Source organism: Brassica rapa, chromosome A08 (assembly GCF_000309985.2).
Source record: "Brassica rapa cultivar Chiifu-401-42 chromosome A08, CAAS_Brap_v3.01, whole genome shotgun sequence".
NCBI lineage: Eukaryota > Viridiplantae > Streptophyta > Magnoliopsida > Brassicales > Brassicaceae > Brassica > Brassica rapa.
In genome coordinates this window covers 14,581,509-14,601,426 of record NC_024802.2, presented here as the reverse complement: position 1 = coordinate 14,601,426, position 19,918 = coordinate 14,581,509, and the positions used below count along the sequence as shown (strand labels likewise).

The 19,918-nt window shown below is 28.9% G+C and overlaps 2 protein-coding genes and 1 long non-coding RNA gene across 3 annotated transcripts; all 3 read left to right on the top strand.

Moving 5' to 3' along the window:
• The first annotated feature begins 1,037 nt into the window (after positions 1–1,037).
• LOC103835511 (UPF0725 protein At5g63820) lies at positions 1,038–3,930 on the top strand. Its single transcript, XM_009111694.3, has 6 exons — positions 1,038–1,043; positions 1,101–1,217; positions 1,309–1,513; positions 1,654–1,781; positions 1,880–1,960; positions 2,072–3,930. Exons 1-6 carry the CDS (start codon positions 1,038–1,040, stop codon positions 2,336–2,338), a joined length of 804 nt encoding a protein of 267 aa, XP_009109942.1. The 3' UTR covers positions 2,339–3,930.
• Positions 3,931–6,702: 2,772 nt separating this feature from the next.
• On the top strand, positions 6,703–9,158 carry LOC103834700 (UPF0725 protein At5g63820). Its single transcript, XM_009110772.3, has 6 exons — positions 6,703–7,324; positions 7,401–7,517; positions 7,589–7,793; positions 7,868–7,992; positions 8,094–8,171; positions 8,261–9,158. The coding sequence occupies exons 1-6, from the start codon at positions 7,157–7,159 to the stop codon at positions 8,540–8,542; spliced, it is 975 nt and encodes a 324-aa protein (XP_009109020.2). The 5' UTR covers positions 6,703–7,156; the 3' UTR covers positions 8,543–9,158.
• Positions 9,159–9,459: 301 nt separating this feature from the next.
• Positions 9,460–18,398, top strand: LOC103869738. The gene is made up of 2 exons (XR_633298.3): positions 9,460–11,596; positions 12,311–18,398. It is a non-coding gene; the product is annotated as an uncharacterized LOC103869738 (long non-coding RNA).
• Positions 18,399–19,918: the final 1,520 nt, after the last annotated feature.

Genomic DNA, 19,918 nt, shown 5'->3' with positions numbered 1-19,918 from the left:
TTATTTTAAATAGTTCATAAAACGATAGTAATACCAAATTATTATAATTTAAAAATAAAAAATATTATTTTAAATAAATATTTAAAATTTAAAAGGTTTTTTAAAAAAAAAACAAAACTCTATAAGAATTTCAAAAACTCATACAAAACTTGTAACAATTTTTTTAAAGATTTAATTAAATATCAATTTTTTTAAATTATTTAAATCTTAAATTCTCCTAAATCCTTGATTATAAAGTAATATACAATTTGCGGTTTCCACCGAAAAACTCAATTTTTCCAATTTTGATGAAAAACACATTTTTAACTTTTTGGTGGAAAAACACATTTTCCCAATTTTGGTGAAAAAATATGTTTTTTTGGATTTTGGCGGGATAATACGTTTTTCCAATTTTGATAAAAAATTGTGTTTTCGCGCTTTGACGGAAAACGCGTTTTTTCAATTTTGGTGGAAAAAAAACCGTCTTTCGATTTTTAGCGAAAAAATGAAAATTTCAAACTTTGGTGAGAAAATGATTTTTCAGATTATGATAGGAAACACACATACTTCAAGTTTTTTTCAGATTTTGGTAAAAGAAATCTTTTTGGAATTTGGCGGAAAACATATTTTCTGATTTTTACAGGAAAATAAGTTTTTTGAGTTTTCCTAAGAAAATGCATTTTTTAGATTTTGACAGAAAATGCATATTTTTTTTTAAGTTTTGATGAAAAAAACATGTTTTTCAGATGTTGACTGTTTCTCAGATTTTAGCGAGAACTCGTTTTCGGGTTTTAACCTGAATCACGAGATGATCGTGAAACCTGCCCCAACCGACAAGATTTGCAACTTTAATATAATTTAGCCCAGCTTAGCCCAACTTATTTATAGAATATAAATATCACCAGTCATTATTTTAGCTCACCACTACAGGCGTGAACCAACCAATTAGGTTGTCGGTCGTCGTCTTCTACTGCTTCAACCGAATCAAGTCAAACTAATGGAGGGTAGGCTGAAAAGGCCTATGTAAGTACTATTCCTTATGATATGGTTTTGAATTCATGGTCGTTTTACTTTTGGATGATCTGTACGAGTCTCACAGAATATAAGTAATTTGTTGTTAGGGTTTTGATCTGGATTACAATTATGATCCGCCTACATTAGTTCGGTCTACTTGGGGTAAAAATTATGATATCGGTCTCTATGGTAGGATTGGTCTCCAATGCCGCAATCTTCACAAGGTAAAAAAACTAACTAACTAACTAACTGATATCATTAATCATCACTTATTCTCTAATGTCTTTTTTTTTGTCTGAATTTTTGGTTTTACAGGGAACAAACCTAAAGTTTAAACGCTTGGAGAAACATAGTATCAAGCTGACTGGGTACGTCAACTTCTACATAACTTTGGAGGCAACCGATCCAGCCACTGGCTCTCTTTGCTCTTTTCAGACTCTGTTTATCGATTTTGGAAGCTGCCTTTCGTTGGGGGCTAGGATTACCTGGGTGACCTTTGCCTCCAGAATCAAACAAATACGTAAGTATTCTTCCCATTCAATCAGGACTGTTAACTGTTTTCAAAGGTGACCTTGGCCCTGCGCTTTTTAAACACACAAGTTTATGGATAACTCTTTTTAAAAAAGTGTATTTAGAGGACTAACTGTTTTCTGACATCAGCTAACGAGCCTGTAGATGATGAATGGGAGGAGGAGGACACACCTGGAATAAATGAGTTCTACAAAGGTCCCCTGCCCAAATGGTTTTCTGATGAAGCTTTGGAACGTGACACTAAAAAGTATTACGTGGTAATTTAACATTATATGAACCCTTCATGGAGTTTTTTTTTTTTAATTTGTATATATACCTCTAGTTAGTATCATTCATTCATTTGTTCAATTCGCAGGTGCCAGAATCAGGCTGCATAACAATGACTGGCTTCAACTTCTCATGGAAGTCGCCTTCTTCTCCAAAGCAGAACGTGCATGTACTTTTCTTTCTTTTTTTTTCTTTTTTTTTTTGCAATTTTCTTGTCCAACTCTCCCGAAGCAACAAATTGAAACTTGTTATCTTTCCCCTCTTATGATTGTAATTGCAGTGTTTGGATGCTTACCTACCCTTGGAGCTCAAGAACGTTGTTGTGGAAACTTTTGAAGATTACACAACAGAGCCTAGTGAGAAGCTCAAAGCAGATAATGCAATCTTCTACATCAGTTACAAGTGTTGCTCTGATCCTTTTCTTCGTTTGGGTGGTCCTCACTTTTTGACTGGTGATCACCGTGCCATAGTAAGGAAAATCATGGATGGTAAACCAGGCCACATGCGTCTTGAAGTTGCCCTAACCAGAGAACAAGAAAATAAGTAGAGAGACATGTGGATCTGGTCTGTTATAGTTTAGGAGTTATCTAACGAGTGGGATCTATATCTAACCTCCTCTGTGGGATTTCTGTCTGCAGTGCATAATTTGATTGAGAACCAAGTAACACAACAAGTCGTCTAAAAGAAAGAAGAATATATGCACAACTTCTTTTAAGATACCAAGTCAAAACATATAATATTAACGAATCCAAATTTCACAATTTTTGAAGCATTATCTTTTCTTTGCAAGTGTATGCCCTCAGAGTTCTGAACAGTCCTCTACCAAATGCAAACATCTGCATTTGAAACAGTCGAGGTCGAAAAGGTTGAATTATGTGATCAAGTTATTATACGATATACTTCATGAAAAATATTCACCGCGGATTTAGAAAACATTTTAACCGGAAGCACAATATTATAAGTGTAATATATAATTCGAATATTAAATTAGTGTTGAATTTTAAATACAATGATATATATTAGTCAAATATAACTAGAATTTTATTTTTAAGTATTATATTATATTTTTGTCAATCATTTTGTCCATAAGAAAATATTTAACTGTTTATAAAATATATAATACAAACTAGTATAAAACTTAAATAGAGTTATGAAATATTTTCAAAGAAAAGAGGAAAGAAAAAATAGTGTTTTATTAGATGCATAGACAAAACAAGGTTATGTATAAAAGATGTTTCTTGTTAAAAAAAAAGTAATATCTATATTATTATTTGCGAAGTAAATTTTAGCAACGGAACTCTCACGTTAAAAGTTAGAGCGGTTAATATCTATATTACCCTTAATGAATTTATATATAGTTAACTATATAATCAAAAATGAATTTTTATTTATAATGTTAATTTTTTTTTCAAAAAGATAATTTTTATCTTGTGCTGTTATCTTAAAATATATTTTCAGTTATAAAATTTAAAATAAGATATAAAACTATTAATAATAATTAAGTGATTAAAGTCATTGTTACTCTTAATGAATTTTATATATAATTAATTATATAATTAAAAAAGAATTTTGATTCATAATATTAATTTTTTTAAATAAGATAATTCTTATATATTGTGTTGTTATCTTAAAATTTATTTTTTCAATTATAAAGTTAGAAAATAACAAATAAAAAATTTAGAATTAAATATTAATCAACAAAATTTGTATAAATATATTTACTAAAATATTTTTAATATGTGAATGTTTTCTTTTAAAATTTCAGCATAATAATAAATATATATATTTTAATTAAATTTACGTCATATATTTATATATATATATATATAATTTAATGTTGAATTTAATTTTTTTAAAAATATAAATAATAAGTTATCATGCTGATTTTTAAATCAATAAATTATAAACTAATATATATTTGTAAAATTTAAGTCCACATGTACGAGCAAAACATCTAGTTAATAATAAAAGAAATTTCTAAACTATAGGCTGACCATAGTCTAGCGAACCTACATAACACAAATGGTAAAACATAAAAGTTATATTAATATTTTTTTTTTTGATCCAAAAAATTATATTAATATATAAATTAAAATTGAAGAATAAAAAAATTGTACGCATAGCAAATAGTACCCTTTAGTCCAAAGATTACCCATGCACAATGAAAACCACTAACCTACTCGACCAGCTTACCTTACACAACAAATTTATCGAGTATAATAAGTGAGGGGCCACGTGACTCCACGAGTACCCGATCCGCCCCTGATGCCAATTAAAGTTTGAACAATATTGCAAAACAAAAAATTGCGACTTCAAAACCGCAAAAAGTTTAACATAATTTAAAATGGAGAAATTCTACTTTTATCTCATGTTTTGTATTACTTTTTCATGTTATCACAAAAGATATATTTTTATAAATACTAAAATATGAACTTTATTAAAGAGGCAAAAGACCATTCTATCTTTATTTTATAGATTTATAAATATATTTTTTCAAAATTTTATTTTGAAATCAAAATTTTATTTTTTAAACTAGTTTTAGAAATTTTATTTTAAAATTTTAGTATTTATTTATTTATTAAAATCTTAAACCACATCCCTCAAATCTAAACTTTATGCTTAGTTAAATATAACTCTATAAACATCTATACTATACTAAAAGGGAGATATAACCTCCTCTTAGAGTGTCCACGTAGGCATAAAAAATCGTCCAATCAGATAGTCCGAAGTTGCCACGTCATCTCATTCATTTTTTCGTAAAAAATAAAAAAAAGAATGCAAAGGAAAGGATCGAACCCGGGTTAATATGACATAAATATAAGACATACACCACTAAGCCATTGAAACTTTCTTGGATACATATACAAGAATCACTAAATATGTAATCACAAACATTTATGTACATTTACAATAATATGGATTCAACTTTCAAGACTCCGATACTTTGTTTTGTACAAAAAAAATAAGTAAGTGACTAAGCTATATATTATTTGAAAGTGTGAGAACATTGACAAATATGAAAAACATAGATTTTTGTTTTCGTGACAAAGTTAAGAATTTTGTAAAAGAAAGTTTAACATATAAATTTTCGTGACAAATATAAAAAAGCATAGATTTTTGTACAATTTTGACAAAACAACTCAAAACACAGTTCTCTAATGTTTTAATAAAATATTATTTAAGGATGCAATAATTAAATATATCAATTCAATAAATTTTGTAATTTATAGACAAAACAATAACACAACAAATTTTGAAGCATTTGTTTAACCTATCGATTTCTTTTCATGAGAATCAATCTAAACAAGATAAAAAAAACAATTATATTTATTTAATTACCATTTTATTCAATTTTGAATAATTTCAAATTGTAATAATGTATCTTTTTGAAGTTACAAAAAAATAATGTTATTTTTTTATTACACTAGCATTATATATAGATTCCATATACACAAATAAATATAATATAACAACATAAGCTTGCTTTTCCCGATTCATATGAAAACTTTTTAAGTTATCCACCAAAGCAAATTAATTAAATCAATCAAATTGTTAGAATACAACAAATTAATATATAATTTTATTTTAAATTAAATTATTTAAAAAGTGTGTTTTCATTAAAAACAAAATAATAAATAAGTAAAACTGATTTGATGGTAATTTTTATGACATATACATATTATGTGAAAGAAATATAAGCTTAATATGGAAAAAATATTAAATACAAAAAACTCTAAAATTAACAAAATTAGACAAATTTGATTTTTTTTTTCATCCAAAAATTTATTATTAATTAGCATCAGTTATTTCAAGATTGTTAAGAAAGGATGGACTTAAATGATATATGAACTATGAATAATAGTACTTTGTAAAGCTGACTTAGATAACACATCTGCACATCATTTTCAGTCTTTTTTGATGCCTAAATTCAATTTTTTCAGAGTAGTTATTCCATAAAGAGATCGTATGAAATATTGTTTTGATATTCAGATTTGTTTCTTCATTGTTAAGAAGATTGATAACTGTAAAAATATCTCATTCAAATATTATATGTCTATAACCGAATCCCCAACATGAGATAACTTTGTTTAAAAAGTAAATAATTTCATTTTTCTTATATTATATAATAAATATATATTATTTACTGACAATAAAAATATAGTTATTCATCTATCACAAATATCTATGCAAATATGTGAATCAAGTACAACAATCAAACAACATAATGATTTCCACAAAGAAAATTTAAAAAATATATTTATGTTAGGTAGTCTTATTTTATATTTTTTAAATAATGTAATACAATATTATACATTATTTTTTTAGAAATTGAGAAATACATATATATCAGTTAAAAAAATTAAGCGATAATTAGATAAAATTAATTTTTTTTGCCAGCCAAAAGTTTATTATTAATTAACATCAGTTATTTCAAGATGTTTAAGAAATGATGGACAAAAAAAAGGATGGACATAAATGATATATGAACTATGAATAGTATTTTGTAAAACTGACTTAGATAAAACATCTGCACATCCATTTCCAGTCCTTTTTGATGCCTAAATTGAATTTCTTCAGAGCATTTATTCCACAAAGAGATCGTATGACATATTGTTTTGATATTCAGATTTGTTTCTTGACTGTTAAGAAGATTAATAATTGTAAAAATGTCTCCTTCGAATATGATATGTCTATAACCGAGTCCTCAACATGAGACAAGTTTGTTTTAAAAGTAAATAATTTTATTTTTCTTATATTATATAATAAATATATATTATTTACTGATAATTAAAATATATTCATCTATCACAAATAACTATGCAAATATGTGAATAAAGTACAAAAATCAAACAACATAATGATTTCCACAAAGAAAATTTTAAAAATATATTTATGTTATGTAGTCTTATTTTATATTCTTTAAATAATGTAATATAATATTATACATTATTTTTTTAGAATTGAGAAATACATATAATATCTTATCCGCGTGTAGCGCGGTTAAAAAATCTAGTATACATAATGTTTTAATAAACTGGTTTAAAAAGAAATATCACTTATCCGAATAAAAAGCAAACGTAAAGGCAGTGCACAAAAAAAGGGAGGAGGGGTTTTCCCAATCGTCTGATCCTCATCTTCATGTAACAATTTTAACGTGGAAGGAATTTTATCATATAAAATAAGACTGAATCCATTAGGTGTTTTATTCGAATGGAAAGCCCAATAGACATTACAGATGATGGAGAAAAAAAATGCCCAACTTATTTTGAGGATATAAATATCTTTCCAGTCATTAATTTAGGCGCCACCACCACCACCGCGTGAATCATCAGTTTAGACCTTAAGGTTGTTGGTTGTCAAATTAATGGAGGAGGGTATGGCTAAACAAGAAACAAGTGAGTCGGGGAGTCTACCAACAACATCCCCAAAGGCAAAGCTGGTGCGAACGTGTGAAAAATCCGTAGAAGAACAGCTACAGGAACGATTACGAGTACCTCGCTGGCTAAGGATGGAACGTTGTGGAAGGGCCTTTGTAAGTAACTCTCCCGAGATTCCGCCTCATGATATGGTTTTTGAATTCTTATCGGAACAAGTAAAAATTTTGTTAGGGATTTGATCTGGATTTCAACAGCGATACGCCTACATTAATTGAGCCCGAGTGGGGAGATGACTATGATATCGGTCTCTATGGTAGGATTGGACTCCAATGCCACAATCTTCAAAAGGTAAAACTAACTAACTAACTAACTTACTCATCATCCATTTAACTAACTTAACTACTGATCATTAAGTTTAGGGAACAAACTTTAAGTTTAAACGCTGGGAGAAACATAGTTCGTGGGATGCTGGATCCATGGACTTCTACGTGACTTTGGACGCAGTGGATCCGGACATCGGCTCTGTCTTCTCTTTTCAGACGCTGTTACGCGACCAAGGACGTCGGAGTCCATTGGGTGTCAGACTTCTCTTGTGCAACATAGTCTCCAGATTCACTCCTCCAAGTAAGACCTATTCAGGACTAACTAACTAACTGTGTTTTTATGAAAAGATCAAAACTAACTGTTTTAGAGATCAGGGGACAAGCCTCTGAAAGTGGATTATGAATGGGACGAGGACACGGTACCTGACTTCTACAAAGGTCCACTGCCCAAATGGTTTTCTGATGAAGCCTTGGAACGTGACAGTAAGAAGTATTACGTGGTAATAAACATCAGATGATCCGATCCATTCTTGGAGTTTTTTTTTTAACTTGTGTATGTTTTAGTTTTCTCTAGTTATAGTTAACCTTCATTCATTCCCAGGTGCCTGAATCAGAGCTGCATGACAATGACTGGCTTCAACTTCTCATGGAAGTCGCCTTCTTCTCCAAATCAGATCGTGTATGTACTTTTCTTTTTTTGCAACTCCTCTTATCTCTTTAAAGAACAAATTGAACAAACTTGTTGTTCTCTTACACATGTAATTGCAGTGTTTGGATGCTTACTTACCCTTGGAGCTCAACAAGGTTGTTGTGGAAACTCTTGAAGATTACACAACCGAGGCGCGTGAGAAGCTTAAAGCAGATAATGCAATCTTCTACATAAGTTACAAGTGTTCCACCGATCCTTTTTCAGTGACTTTGTCTGGTTATCCCCATCTTTCAACGACTTTGGTTGGTGATCACCTTGCCGTAGTGAGGAAGACCATGGATGGGAAACCAGAACACATAAGTCTTGAAGTTTCTCTTACCAGAAAACAAGAAAAAGAGTAGACATATGCATCTGTTTCTTGTCTTGAAGCATAGTTAGGAAACAAAGAAATATTAATCTGGTCTATTTGGATGAGGAGAAGTAACAAAATAGTATCCTCGTTCTAGAAACACAATAAAGCATTGTGCATAACTTAACCAATATATGTCAATTCAAAATCAAATGAACATCATATCTATCCAAATCACAAGAGCGAGGAGGAGACTAAAATGAAATTGGAATGCACGTGAAGATCACCAACCCTCCAATGGTGTAATCGCTTCACTGGATCATTCTTATTTCTTAGTACTGGTAATGGGTATATTTTACATTTCATAAACATCAATATGTTATACATTTATTGTTACACTAGGTGGTTTTCCCGTGCTCATACCCGCATGTAGCTATTTATAAAATAAATATATTATAATAATATTAATATTTTTTATTTAATGTATAATTATTCTATTATTTATATTGCAATCAATATGCTTGAATTAAACCCTAACAAGTCATAATTACCTTTACTGCCGATAAATCTTTAGTTTAGGGGTTTTTACATTAAGCTAAACATAGTTGAGAGGTTTTACCATTAAAAATCTAAAAAGTAAAATAAAAATCAAAATTTTATAATATTATCTAAAGATTAGTAACTTAAATTTTTAAAATTAGAGTTTTTTTAATTTTTGTAAATATATGAGTTTGATGTGTTTTTTAACATCAACATTATATATGTATAAATTTAAAATATAAAAACCCAGAAAATATCATAAAAATTATCAAAAGATTTACCTGTAATAAAATTACTAAAAGATTAAAAATGTAAAAAACAAGAAAACCTAATAAAAATTATATCTTACCTAATAAAAATTTAATAATAAATATTTAGATAATTTTTATTATATTTTTTTGGTTTTTACGTTTTAATTTATACATATATAATGTTTATATTAAAACACATCAAATTCATATATTTACAAAAAAAATTAAAAATGCCAATTTTGAAAATTTAAGTTGCTAATTTTTAGATAATGTTATAAAATTTTGATTTTAATTTTATTTTAGATTTTTGATGGTAAAACTCCTCAACTATATTTACTTAATATAAAAATCCTAAACTAAAGATTTACCGATAGTTATGGTAATTATGACCTACTAGTGTTTAATTCATTAAATAAAATTAGTTTGGGGTTTTTCCGGTAAATACTTAGTTTGAGGGTTTTTACCCAAAACAAACTTATTTGAGGGGCCGGTTTTAACGTTAAAAATCCTTTATTTTAAATAACATTATGTAATTTCAATTAGACATATGATTTTGGATATATAATATCTCGACTGTTTGGTTATTATTTAGATACATTATATACCATTTACTTGTCCAATTTAACTATAATATTTTTGTTATGCAGATTAAAATTTTGATTAAATTTTTTATTTTAATGTAGTTTGATTCTTATATTAGATTTGAAAATATATTTTAGTAAGATTATGTATAATTTAATAGATGTTGTTTTGAGAATCAAATAGTAAAACTAAAGAATTTATCGATTTAAAGTTACATAAATAAATATAAAAATAATAGTCTTTTGAAACCTTTTGTATATATCAAAATTATAAAATAATTAATTGTAATAGTTGGTTATTATATTTATAATATTATTTGAGAATTTCATATTTATTTAGTAAATGTTGAGTTGTTCTATAATTTATATAAAATATTTCTGAAAATAATAATATATCATTCTTATTTTATGTTTGATTTTGTATATATATTTTTTGGATTGGTCTAGTTATTCATTCTGTGGGCATAATATGTTACATATATTCTTCCAAATTAAAGTATAATTTAATCTAATTCAACCAAATCGAATCAATTGTATTGTATTAGTTTGGCTCTTCATCTTAAATGTGTAAATCTATTTTGTTTTTAATTTGGTATATGTTAAATTGTGAAATAAATTGATGATAGGTACGAAAAGGTGCATAAAAACATAATCGATAAATTTTAAAAAGGAAAGATTATTTTTTTACTTTAATATCAGGATCATTTTTATAAACTTTCATTTTTATTAAATCACATTATATTGATAAAATATTTATTTAAATTTTTTATTAATTTTTTTCTTTATTATATATGTTATTTGAAAAATATAAAAAGAGAACTTAAATAAAAAAAAGAAAATAAAATTTTTATTCATTAAAGATATCTTAGTTTTTGTTATTTAAAAATATTTTCAAAAAAAATAGTTAGCCAATAATTTAAGTAATTGAATTTGGCCATTTAGCAATGATTCAAATTTGGTCCATATATCAGAATTACAATTACATATGGATCATTTACTTTAATATAATGTATTATTTTTTTATGGAAATCTAGACTAAAAAAATATCAAATTTGAATTACACGTTTGTCAAAGAGAATATATTGTAATATAAAAATTTAAGAAGTATTCCTATAAATTATCTACATAAATTATATTTGGTTAGATAATGCCTATATATATATATATATATATATATATATATATAGTCATGATTAATAGGAAGATATTCATTAAACTTAAGAATATAGCATATAATATTTTTCGAATTTGAGGACTGTTTAACCCGAGTAAAAGGAGGCAAATTGATTTTTGATGAATATTGTGAATTGTCTTGCTTAATGATTACTAGAGGTTCGCCGGTGCTACGCGCCGGGTTTGGGATTTTTTTTCCTATTTCAAATTGGTATCATTGTGTTCTTTTATTTTGTTGTTATGAGTGAGTGTAGCCAGGGTTGTGTTTATTTTAAATATTGGATATTTTGCATGATGTTTGTATTTTTGTATTACGGTAAGTACGGTGAGTTTGGCTTGTGACTTAAGTAATTCGCAGAGAGTTATTTGGAAACGTTATAAACAGTCATATTTCATTGCATTGGAACTAAATATATTTTTCTCCTGGAACGTGGACAACATTCAAGGTTTTTTTTGCTTTGACTAACCTCCAAAAGAAAACCAAATTTCACCTGCAAATACCACTTACCTCCAGCCTCTACCTACTTCTATCAGGTGCTTCTCGACAGAAAAATGAATAGAGTAAGTGATCTAATATCGAAGATGCTATAGCTGCACAAACCCTTGCGTTTTTTATTAAAATGTTTGTCATTGAAGTGAACATAAATCTTTAACGAACACCAAAAGCTGGATTCATATGTAATGTTTTCCTTTAAAAATTTGGGAATTGTTGTATTCTATGTAGTATTTAGGACTGTATGTAGTTTTTTGTTGTTGTCGTGCTTGATTGCAATTTTCTCTCTGGAATAGAAAGGGTTTTGTTTTGTATCTTGAACTTAGTTTTACCTTTTACTCTACTGTAATTTGTTTGGTCAATGTTTAATGTGTCAAATTTCCGTTACTGTGTTAACTACAATGGAAGATGTATGAATTCGAAATGAATTTTGTATTATGTTTATGGGATCGTAAGCAAAGTTTTTGAAGCAGAGTTTGATATTTTTGGTTGGAAGAATATCTTTAACTTGTATGTTTTTTATTATAATTATTACACTTACAGAACTAAAATTATATAGCACTATCTCATTGCATGGGTTTATTTTTTCTTAATTTTGAAATTTTAATTTCTGCTTTATTTAAATTTAAAATTGGAACTAAAACCAAGCAACAGTTTAAAATTGTACAACCACACAGATCTTTTATGTAAAACCAAATGGTAGGAAGTTTTATTTCAAGCTAATAGAGAAGGTGAACGGGTTGATATTAATAAAGTCTGGTGTTACGGTGTTCTTAATCCAGAAGGTTGTTGAAGCCCATCATCATCGTGTAGAAATCGGTGAGTAAAAAGAAGTGGAAACACTTTGAGCAGACCGTGTTCGCCGTTCCGTCTCCAGGATGGCAGTTCAGCTCTGGCCACATTTTCAGAACCGAGCTCTTATATATATATCCCTCATCTGAAGAAGTGGACGTTCCAGAGCCCTCTTGAAATTTATCATTCAATCCTCAACCAACGAAATACCTTTCTCTTCCGTGAGGTTGTTGATGATTTTGATTCCTTTGTCTGTCTCGCCGATGGCCATGAGGAGAACACCAAAAATGTATCTTCCTTGTAGGTGACCACTCTTTGATGCTATGTGGATGTGATGTAGACCTAGGACTTGATTTTGAGATTGGAAGAATTGAATCATACCTTTTACAAAGTGAGCATCAGTATTGTCTGCTTTAAGGCAGGCGTCCATTAATGATTCGTACTGATTGGATAGGAGTGGCTTCTTAACAAAAGGCGAGAGGTTGAGATCTTTGGCAACAGAGGGGTTGTCTGGACGAAAGCTTAGGCTTCTGCATGTCAGTACCGTATTGAAGTAGTCGACGTGGGAGTTTTGGCCTACTTTCGAAACTATTAGAAGACGCATGTCTTCAGGCATGGCCTCAAGGGTCTGCATGATACTTTGTTTCGGATTGATGGAACTCATGAAAATATCCTCTGTCTGTGTATTTTTGCTTTTGATGTTATATTTTAGTTTTTTCTTTGCTTCTCTTTGTTTATATAGGGCCGAGGATGGTGCTTCGTGTTTGTTTTCCTTAGAAAGTGGATTGATACGTTTTGCAATTGTTTTCGTATATTTATTGTAACCCATAATTGGACGGTTTAATTTTTTCCTCTGGATTTTCAACATTTATGTAATTACGTTACATGTGTGTCAATGGCTCATTCGCAACGGCCAGACAACTTTTTATTCTTAGATTGAAAGATATTTGTTATGAATATGAATGGTTAATATTTCTTATCCATTGTAAAAGTTTTTGTTTGGTTATTTTTAGTTTTGTTTGGTAAACCTAAGATATTTTTTTATGATGTTGTTATGGTATAGAGTTTTCTATGTTTTAGTATTTCATTTTGGAAGTTCGTATTAATATTATTTTTTAGTCTTCGGATTTGTCATAGCTTGATGTGTGTGTTACGGTATTGATCACAGGTTTTAACAAAACGATGGGCCTTCCCGAAATCTCCAAAGGCCCAGACGAATCAGATAAAGCTTGCGACATCGTTTAAAGCAGGGTGACGTGTCACAAAATGCCCCTCCCTCTATGCTGATGTGGCAGCAGGAGGTGAGAGAAAACCCTGTTTTATATATATAGATATTATGGTTTGTTAAGTTGACCGAACTATTGAATTGACATGGTTAATTTGTTAAAGTTGTTAAAGCCGGTGGTTTATTGAAGATGGTATAGACGTAACGTTTGGTTAATTGTTAAAATTAAATTTGGATGGTTTGATTTAAGTGTTAAACATGGTTTAGGCTAGTGGCATAGACTTGTAATATTTAAGGATAATTGAGGGTTAATTTCTATTTGTACTTTAGTTTTAATAGATTAGATACTATGTTGTTTAAAATTATCTTTTAAAACAAAAGATTATTTCTTTACTTCAAAATCAAGATTATTTTGTGAACTTTCCTTTTTATTAATCACATTATATATAAAAGATACTTTAAGTTATTAAAGTCTATAATTTTCCTTATTATATAGATTATTTGAAAAATAAAATAAAGAGAAACGAAACATAAACATAAAAGGAAAAAATAAAATGCAATATTTAATAATGATAATTAATATATTGGATTCATTACGGGTACTGTTGTAATTAACCATTGTAAGAATAAATTAATATGAGTCCGGTATGTATGAAACTGACTTCTTAAATAATATTATAAAAATATGAAAGAAATGGGAGTTTAAGAACACTTTTTTAGACAACATGAGACGAATATGAGAGTAAATCAAAATCTCTACTTTTGTTATATTAGAAAAAGGAAAACTACATCATCAAACTGAGTTTAGAACTGAAGAAGTGGATGCTAACATGTGTTCATGACCAGCTGTGGTTGCAATTTCTCATCAATTTTGATTGAAGACTTTGAAGTGTCAAATGCACTCGATTTTTTCTAAACAATATCTTTCCTCAATGTATAATAAACCCTAAAAAGATATATATAAAAAAAAAGAATATGAAATCAGTACCAGACTATAGCTTTATAACATTCACCACAAAAAAAACATCATTTAGGGTATTTTTTAAACTTACAATTAAATAGTTGAGATGATGCATCAGATGATGATGTAATGCAAAGACTTAAAACTACATAAAGAAAAACATATTAATAATGTGGAAAAGCAAAGAAGAGTAACAACATAGAAAACTGACTACAAATTGAGAAAAATACTTGGATATGAATGAAACTTCACGCTTGTTAGAGAAATCTTAGTATTGCGTATATCGCAAAGGAACATGAACCATCTTTATAACTACACAAATTTGGCATTGACCATTCGTTACCAAAATGCATGAAAATTTAACAAATCATATTCATAATTCAATAAAATACCTCTAACTACAACCAATATAAATATCATGTATAACTAATCTAGTAGGTCTTCAACTATAAAAAGGTTCATGTGATAAAATGCGTAGATTGGAGCCAAAAAAAATCAGTTTCTTAGATCTAGATCGAGAGTTCGAGTCAAAAGCTTTGCGGTGAAGTGTGTATGTAATTTATTTTTCTCATTATCACTTTTTATAGTAAAAATGTAAATGTTATTTTTCACTTTTCAAGTTCTATGTTATTTTTTAATTTACATTTAATAAACTTTGTATCAATTTATCAGATAAATGACATTAGCATTCATTGGAAATACAAAGCTCAATTCATTTTGGATATATACGAATGGTATTATTCCAATGGCAAACTAAAATATATGAGTAAAGTCATGGTTAGCAGTTGTTAATTTTTGTTTTTTGTTTTCATGAATGAAAATATGTTTGACAAAATCGTAAGGTATGTTATATCATTACATAAAAATAAATTTAAGTAGATATCAAGAAAACATATGCAAAAGCTTTAATATGTATTGTTCTTTCAAAGAAACTGAAAGGAATGATCTTCCTGATCAAAATGAATGACAAGAGTGACAATTACCATTTGAAGATCTTGTTTTGTTGGCAGTACTTGGTATTAAAGTATGAAAATATTGTTATTTTATCTTTTACATAATCTTGTAATATTGTTACATATGTTGATTATAATATCTTAATATCTTATTGTAAATATATTTTTGTAGACGCTGCCATGTATGCTAGCTAGAGATGATCATGGACTCATAATGTAGATATTTCAATTGTTGATTATTACTTATTCTTCAATTTTGCGACAATGTTTGATGACAATTTTCCCGAGATTATTCTATAAAGTCGAATCGACTAGAGGTCTCAACGTCTGAGAAAAAAAGAAGTGAGATGTTTGACACTTGACAGTTCATAGTTAGTGCATACCAAATAAGTTTACAATTTTGATGAAAAATGTGGTAGTTTTATATTTGTTCTTAAGAAGTAACATTTGCAATTTATTTCATTGATACCTATTATGTTTACTTTTAAGAAGCAAATTTTAATAAAATTTGATAGAATCTGTGTATTTTTTGTGCTGATTTCAGATAGACCATATGATTATACACAAGCAAAACTAGACTGATAAATCAATTTCAGTAGAAGATCAAAGACTTTATAGTAAGATGATTCCATTCTTTTAAATCATTTTATTATTGTTTTCACTTAAAAATATTATTGTGATCAAAAGTTTAGAAAATTATTGGACTGTGACATATCCTGCAAATATAAGTGATGTATGTTCCATTAATGAAATTGATGTGGAGTACACATGGGATTCGAGACAATTTCTTATAGACTTTGTCGATTCTACCAAGGCAATAGAAGTTTCTAGATATAATGAAGGGCTGCATTACTGTTATGGATATTCATCTTTTATAGGTTTGGAATTCATGATGAACAATGGAATTCTACCATAATCTGATTGGACTGGTACTGCGTACTGGTTGCGGCAAAGATTTTATCGCTCGGAGTCTTGTGATGTCAGAGTTAGACATGTTTTGAATGATGTCTGAGCATTCACAGATGTCAACATAGCAGTTGAGTATTTGGAAGTTCAACCTATATTAAAATCAATTGACGTATTTAGAATGGGTTTATCTGATATTGAACATGTAAGTGATTATGTTTAGTAATATTTTGTGTTATCTTTTGTTTTATATTAGAAACTTTTTAAGCAACTATGTTTAGTAATTATTCCAATGGCAAACCAAAACATATGAGTAAAATCATGGTTAGCAATTGTTGATATTTTTTGTTTCATGAATGAAAATATGTTTGAGAACAAAGTTATGTCATTATAGAAACAAAAATTTGAGAAGATATTAATAAAATAGATACAAAAGCTTTAATATGTATTGTTATTTCCAGATCAAAATGAAAAGAAAGAATAGCAATTACTATTTGAAGATCTTGTTTTGTTGACATATTTTGGTATTAAAGTATGAAGAGTATTGTGACTTTATCTTTTACATAATTTTATAATATTGTTATGTTGATTATAACATATTTTTGTTAATATATTTTTTTAGAATCTATTCTTCCTAGCTAGAGATGCTCGTAAAAGCAAAAATGTAGATATGTTAATTGTTGTATATCTCAATTGTTATATATGTTTTGTTCTTTTAAGCAAGATCCAATGTTTTCATCACAAGTTGACTTAGATCTCGATGATTAAATTGATGATCTTAGTTTTGTTTATTTGGTTGATATTTGGTAAGTTGAAATGCACTTTAGTCTATCAACTTCAAAAGTAATTATAGTTTATAATGTTCTATGTTTAGTTGTTGTTCAATAATATCAAATGTTTATTATGTTGTTATGGAGTTTTAATGTTTTTGACTTTCTCTTATAATGTGGGATATATAAGAGTTTGAATAAATTTTGGGATATGGAGGGGAGCAAGGATGATGAAATTTGGAATGAAGCGGCACCACAAGTTGAGGATTTAATCTTCTATTTTTTCTTGATTCGATCTTATTCAGCTAAATTTTCATTGATAATCGATTTTTTTCTGGTGATGGATATGTCTTTCTTTTTTTGACTTCCTTTTGTTACATTTCATGTCTGTTTAGTTTTGTATTAATTTTATTTTATAAATAATTTTATGCCACAAATCTTTATAAGTTTTCATTAGTCTACTGTTAAACATTTATGCAAGCTATATTTAAGATTCTCATTGATCATATCAATTTTTCTTAATGTTTCCTTTTCCTAAAGGAGAACCATTTTTTTCTTTTTTTCCAGTTTCAATTTTTTTTGGAATGGCTCTGAATATCAGTTCTTCTATTTTTTTTTTTGACAACTGATATATTATATATAAAAATATGTTTGTCTCTCTCCTAAGCTATCCACGTGGAAAGTCACTATCTGACAGGCCGACATGTGTCCGTGAATTTTATTTCTTTGGCAGGACTTGAGTTTAACTTTGGGCTTATACTATGAACAATTGACAGGCTTTTTACTCTTTAATATCATTGAATGTGATAATTATTTCTTAATACATAGTAGATAAAACAAAAAAAACACGAATTACGATATGGACGTTATATTATCATGAAAGCAATCTTTACCATATGTATCTCATCCTGTAATAATTTATAAAGTAGCAACGAATCTATGAGTTCAACAAATTTGCAACTACCTACTTCATAATTTTAAGTATATAAGTGTGTTGAATATTATATTATATGATTTAAAAGCCTTTATAAATTTTTATTTTTAAACATACACCATAAATTTTATGAAAGTAAATATCCATTCAGGTTCTCAACCACTTCAAATACCACCAACGCCAAAAAAATTTAATCAAGTGCACGAAAATTAAAATATATTTAAAACAATAAATACATTAGTTAATGAAAAATCCTTTTCAAAAATTATTATGGATGCATACATAAATATTAAGAGAAATGTATACAAGGAAATAAAAGTAACAATAACTTGAATAATAAAATGTACAAAACTAAAATTTCAATGATTTGTGGTCTAAGATATATTCAACTTATTGTCACACAAAATTTAATAAAAAAATACATACTTTGTTTTAAGAACACTAAAAATCACGTTAAAAATTTTAACATTTTAAGAAAAATTATGAATCAATAATATTGATATAAAATATTATCCCAAAAACTCAGCACTAAATGCATAAACAAACAAACAAACAAATCCTAAACCCTATAATCCTATAATCCAAAGCATTATTCTAAACCAAACCCTAAACCCAACCTAAACCAAACGCTAAACCTTTCCTACTATCTAAACTCTAAATCCTACCTAACCCTAAACCCTACCTAAACCTAAACCCTACCTAAACCTAGACCTTAACCCTATCTAACCCTAAAGCCTACATAAACCTAACCCTAATCCCTAAACCCTTCCTACTACGTAAACCCTAAACCTATCTAACCGTAAACATACCTAACCCTAAACGTAAACCCTACCTAACCCTAAAATCTATTTAACCCTAAACCCTACCTAACCCTAAACCCTACCTAACCCTAAAACCCTACCTAAATCTTAACCCTAAACCTTACCTAACCCTAACCCTACGTACCCTAAACCCTACCTAACCCTAACCCCTACCTAACCCTAAACCCTACCTAACCCTAACCCTACATAACCCTAAACCCTACAAACCCTACCTAGCCTAAACCCTACCTAACCTAAAACCTTTCTAACCCTAAACCATTTCTAGCCCTAAACCCTACCTAACCTTAAATCCTACTAACCCTAAACCCTACTAACCTTAAACCCTACTAACCCTAAACCCTTTCTAACCCTAAACCCTACATAACCCTAAACCCTACCTAACCCTAAACCCTACCTAACCCTAAACCCTTTCTAACCCTAAATCCTTTCTAACCCTAAATCCTACCTAACACTAAACCCCTTTTAACCCTAAACATGACCTAACCCTAAACCATGCCTACCCCTAAACCCTTTCTAACCCTAAACCCTTTCTAGCCCTCAATCCTACTAACCCTAAACTCTACTAACTCTAAATCCTGCTAACCTTAAACCCTTTCTAGCCGTAAACCCTACCTAACCCTAAACCCTACTAACCCTAAACCCTACCTAACTCTAAAACCTACCTAACCCTAAACCCTACTAACCCTAAACCCTACCTAATTCTAAACTCTATCTAACCCTAAACCCTACTAACCCTAAACCCTACCTAACCTAAACACTACCTAACCCTAAACCCTTTCTCGCCCTAAACCCTACCTAACCCTAACCCTACTAACCCTAAACCCTACCTAACCCTAAACCCTACAAACCATAAACCCTATATAATTCTAAACCCTATCTAACCCTAAACCCTACCTAACCCTAAACCCTACCTACCCTAAACTCTACCTAGCCCTAAACCCTACTAACCCTAAACCCTACCTAGCCCTAAACCCTACTAACCCTAAACCCTGCTAACCCTAATCCTTTTCTAGCTGTAAACCCTACCT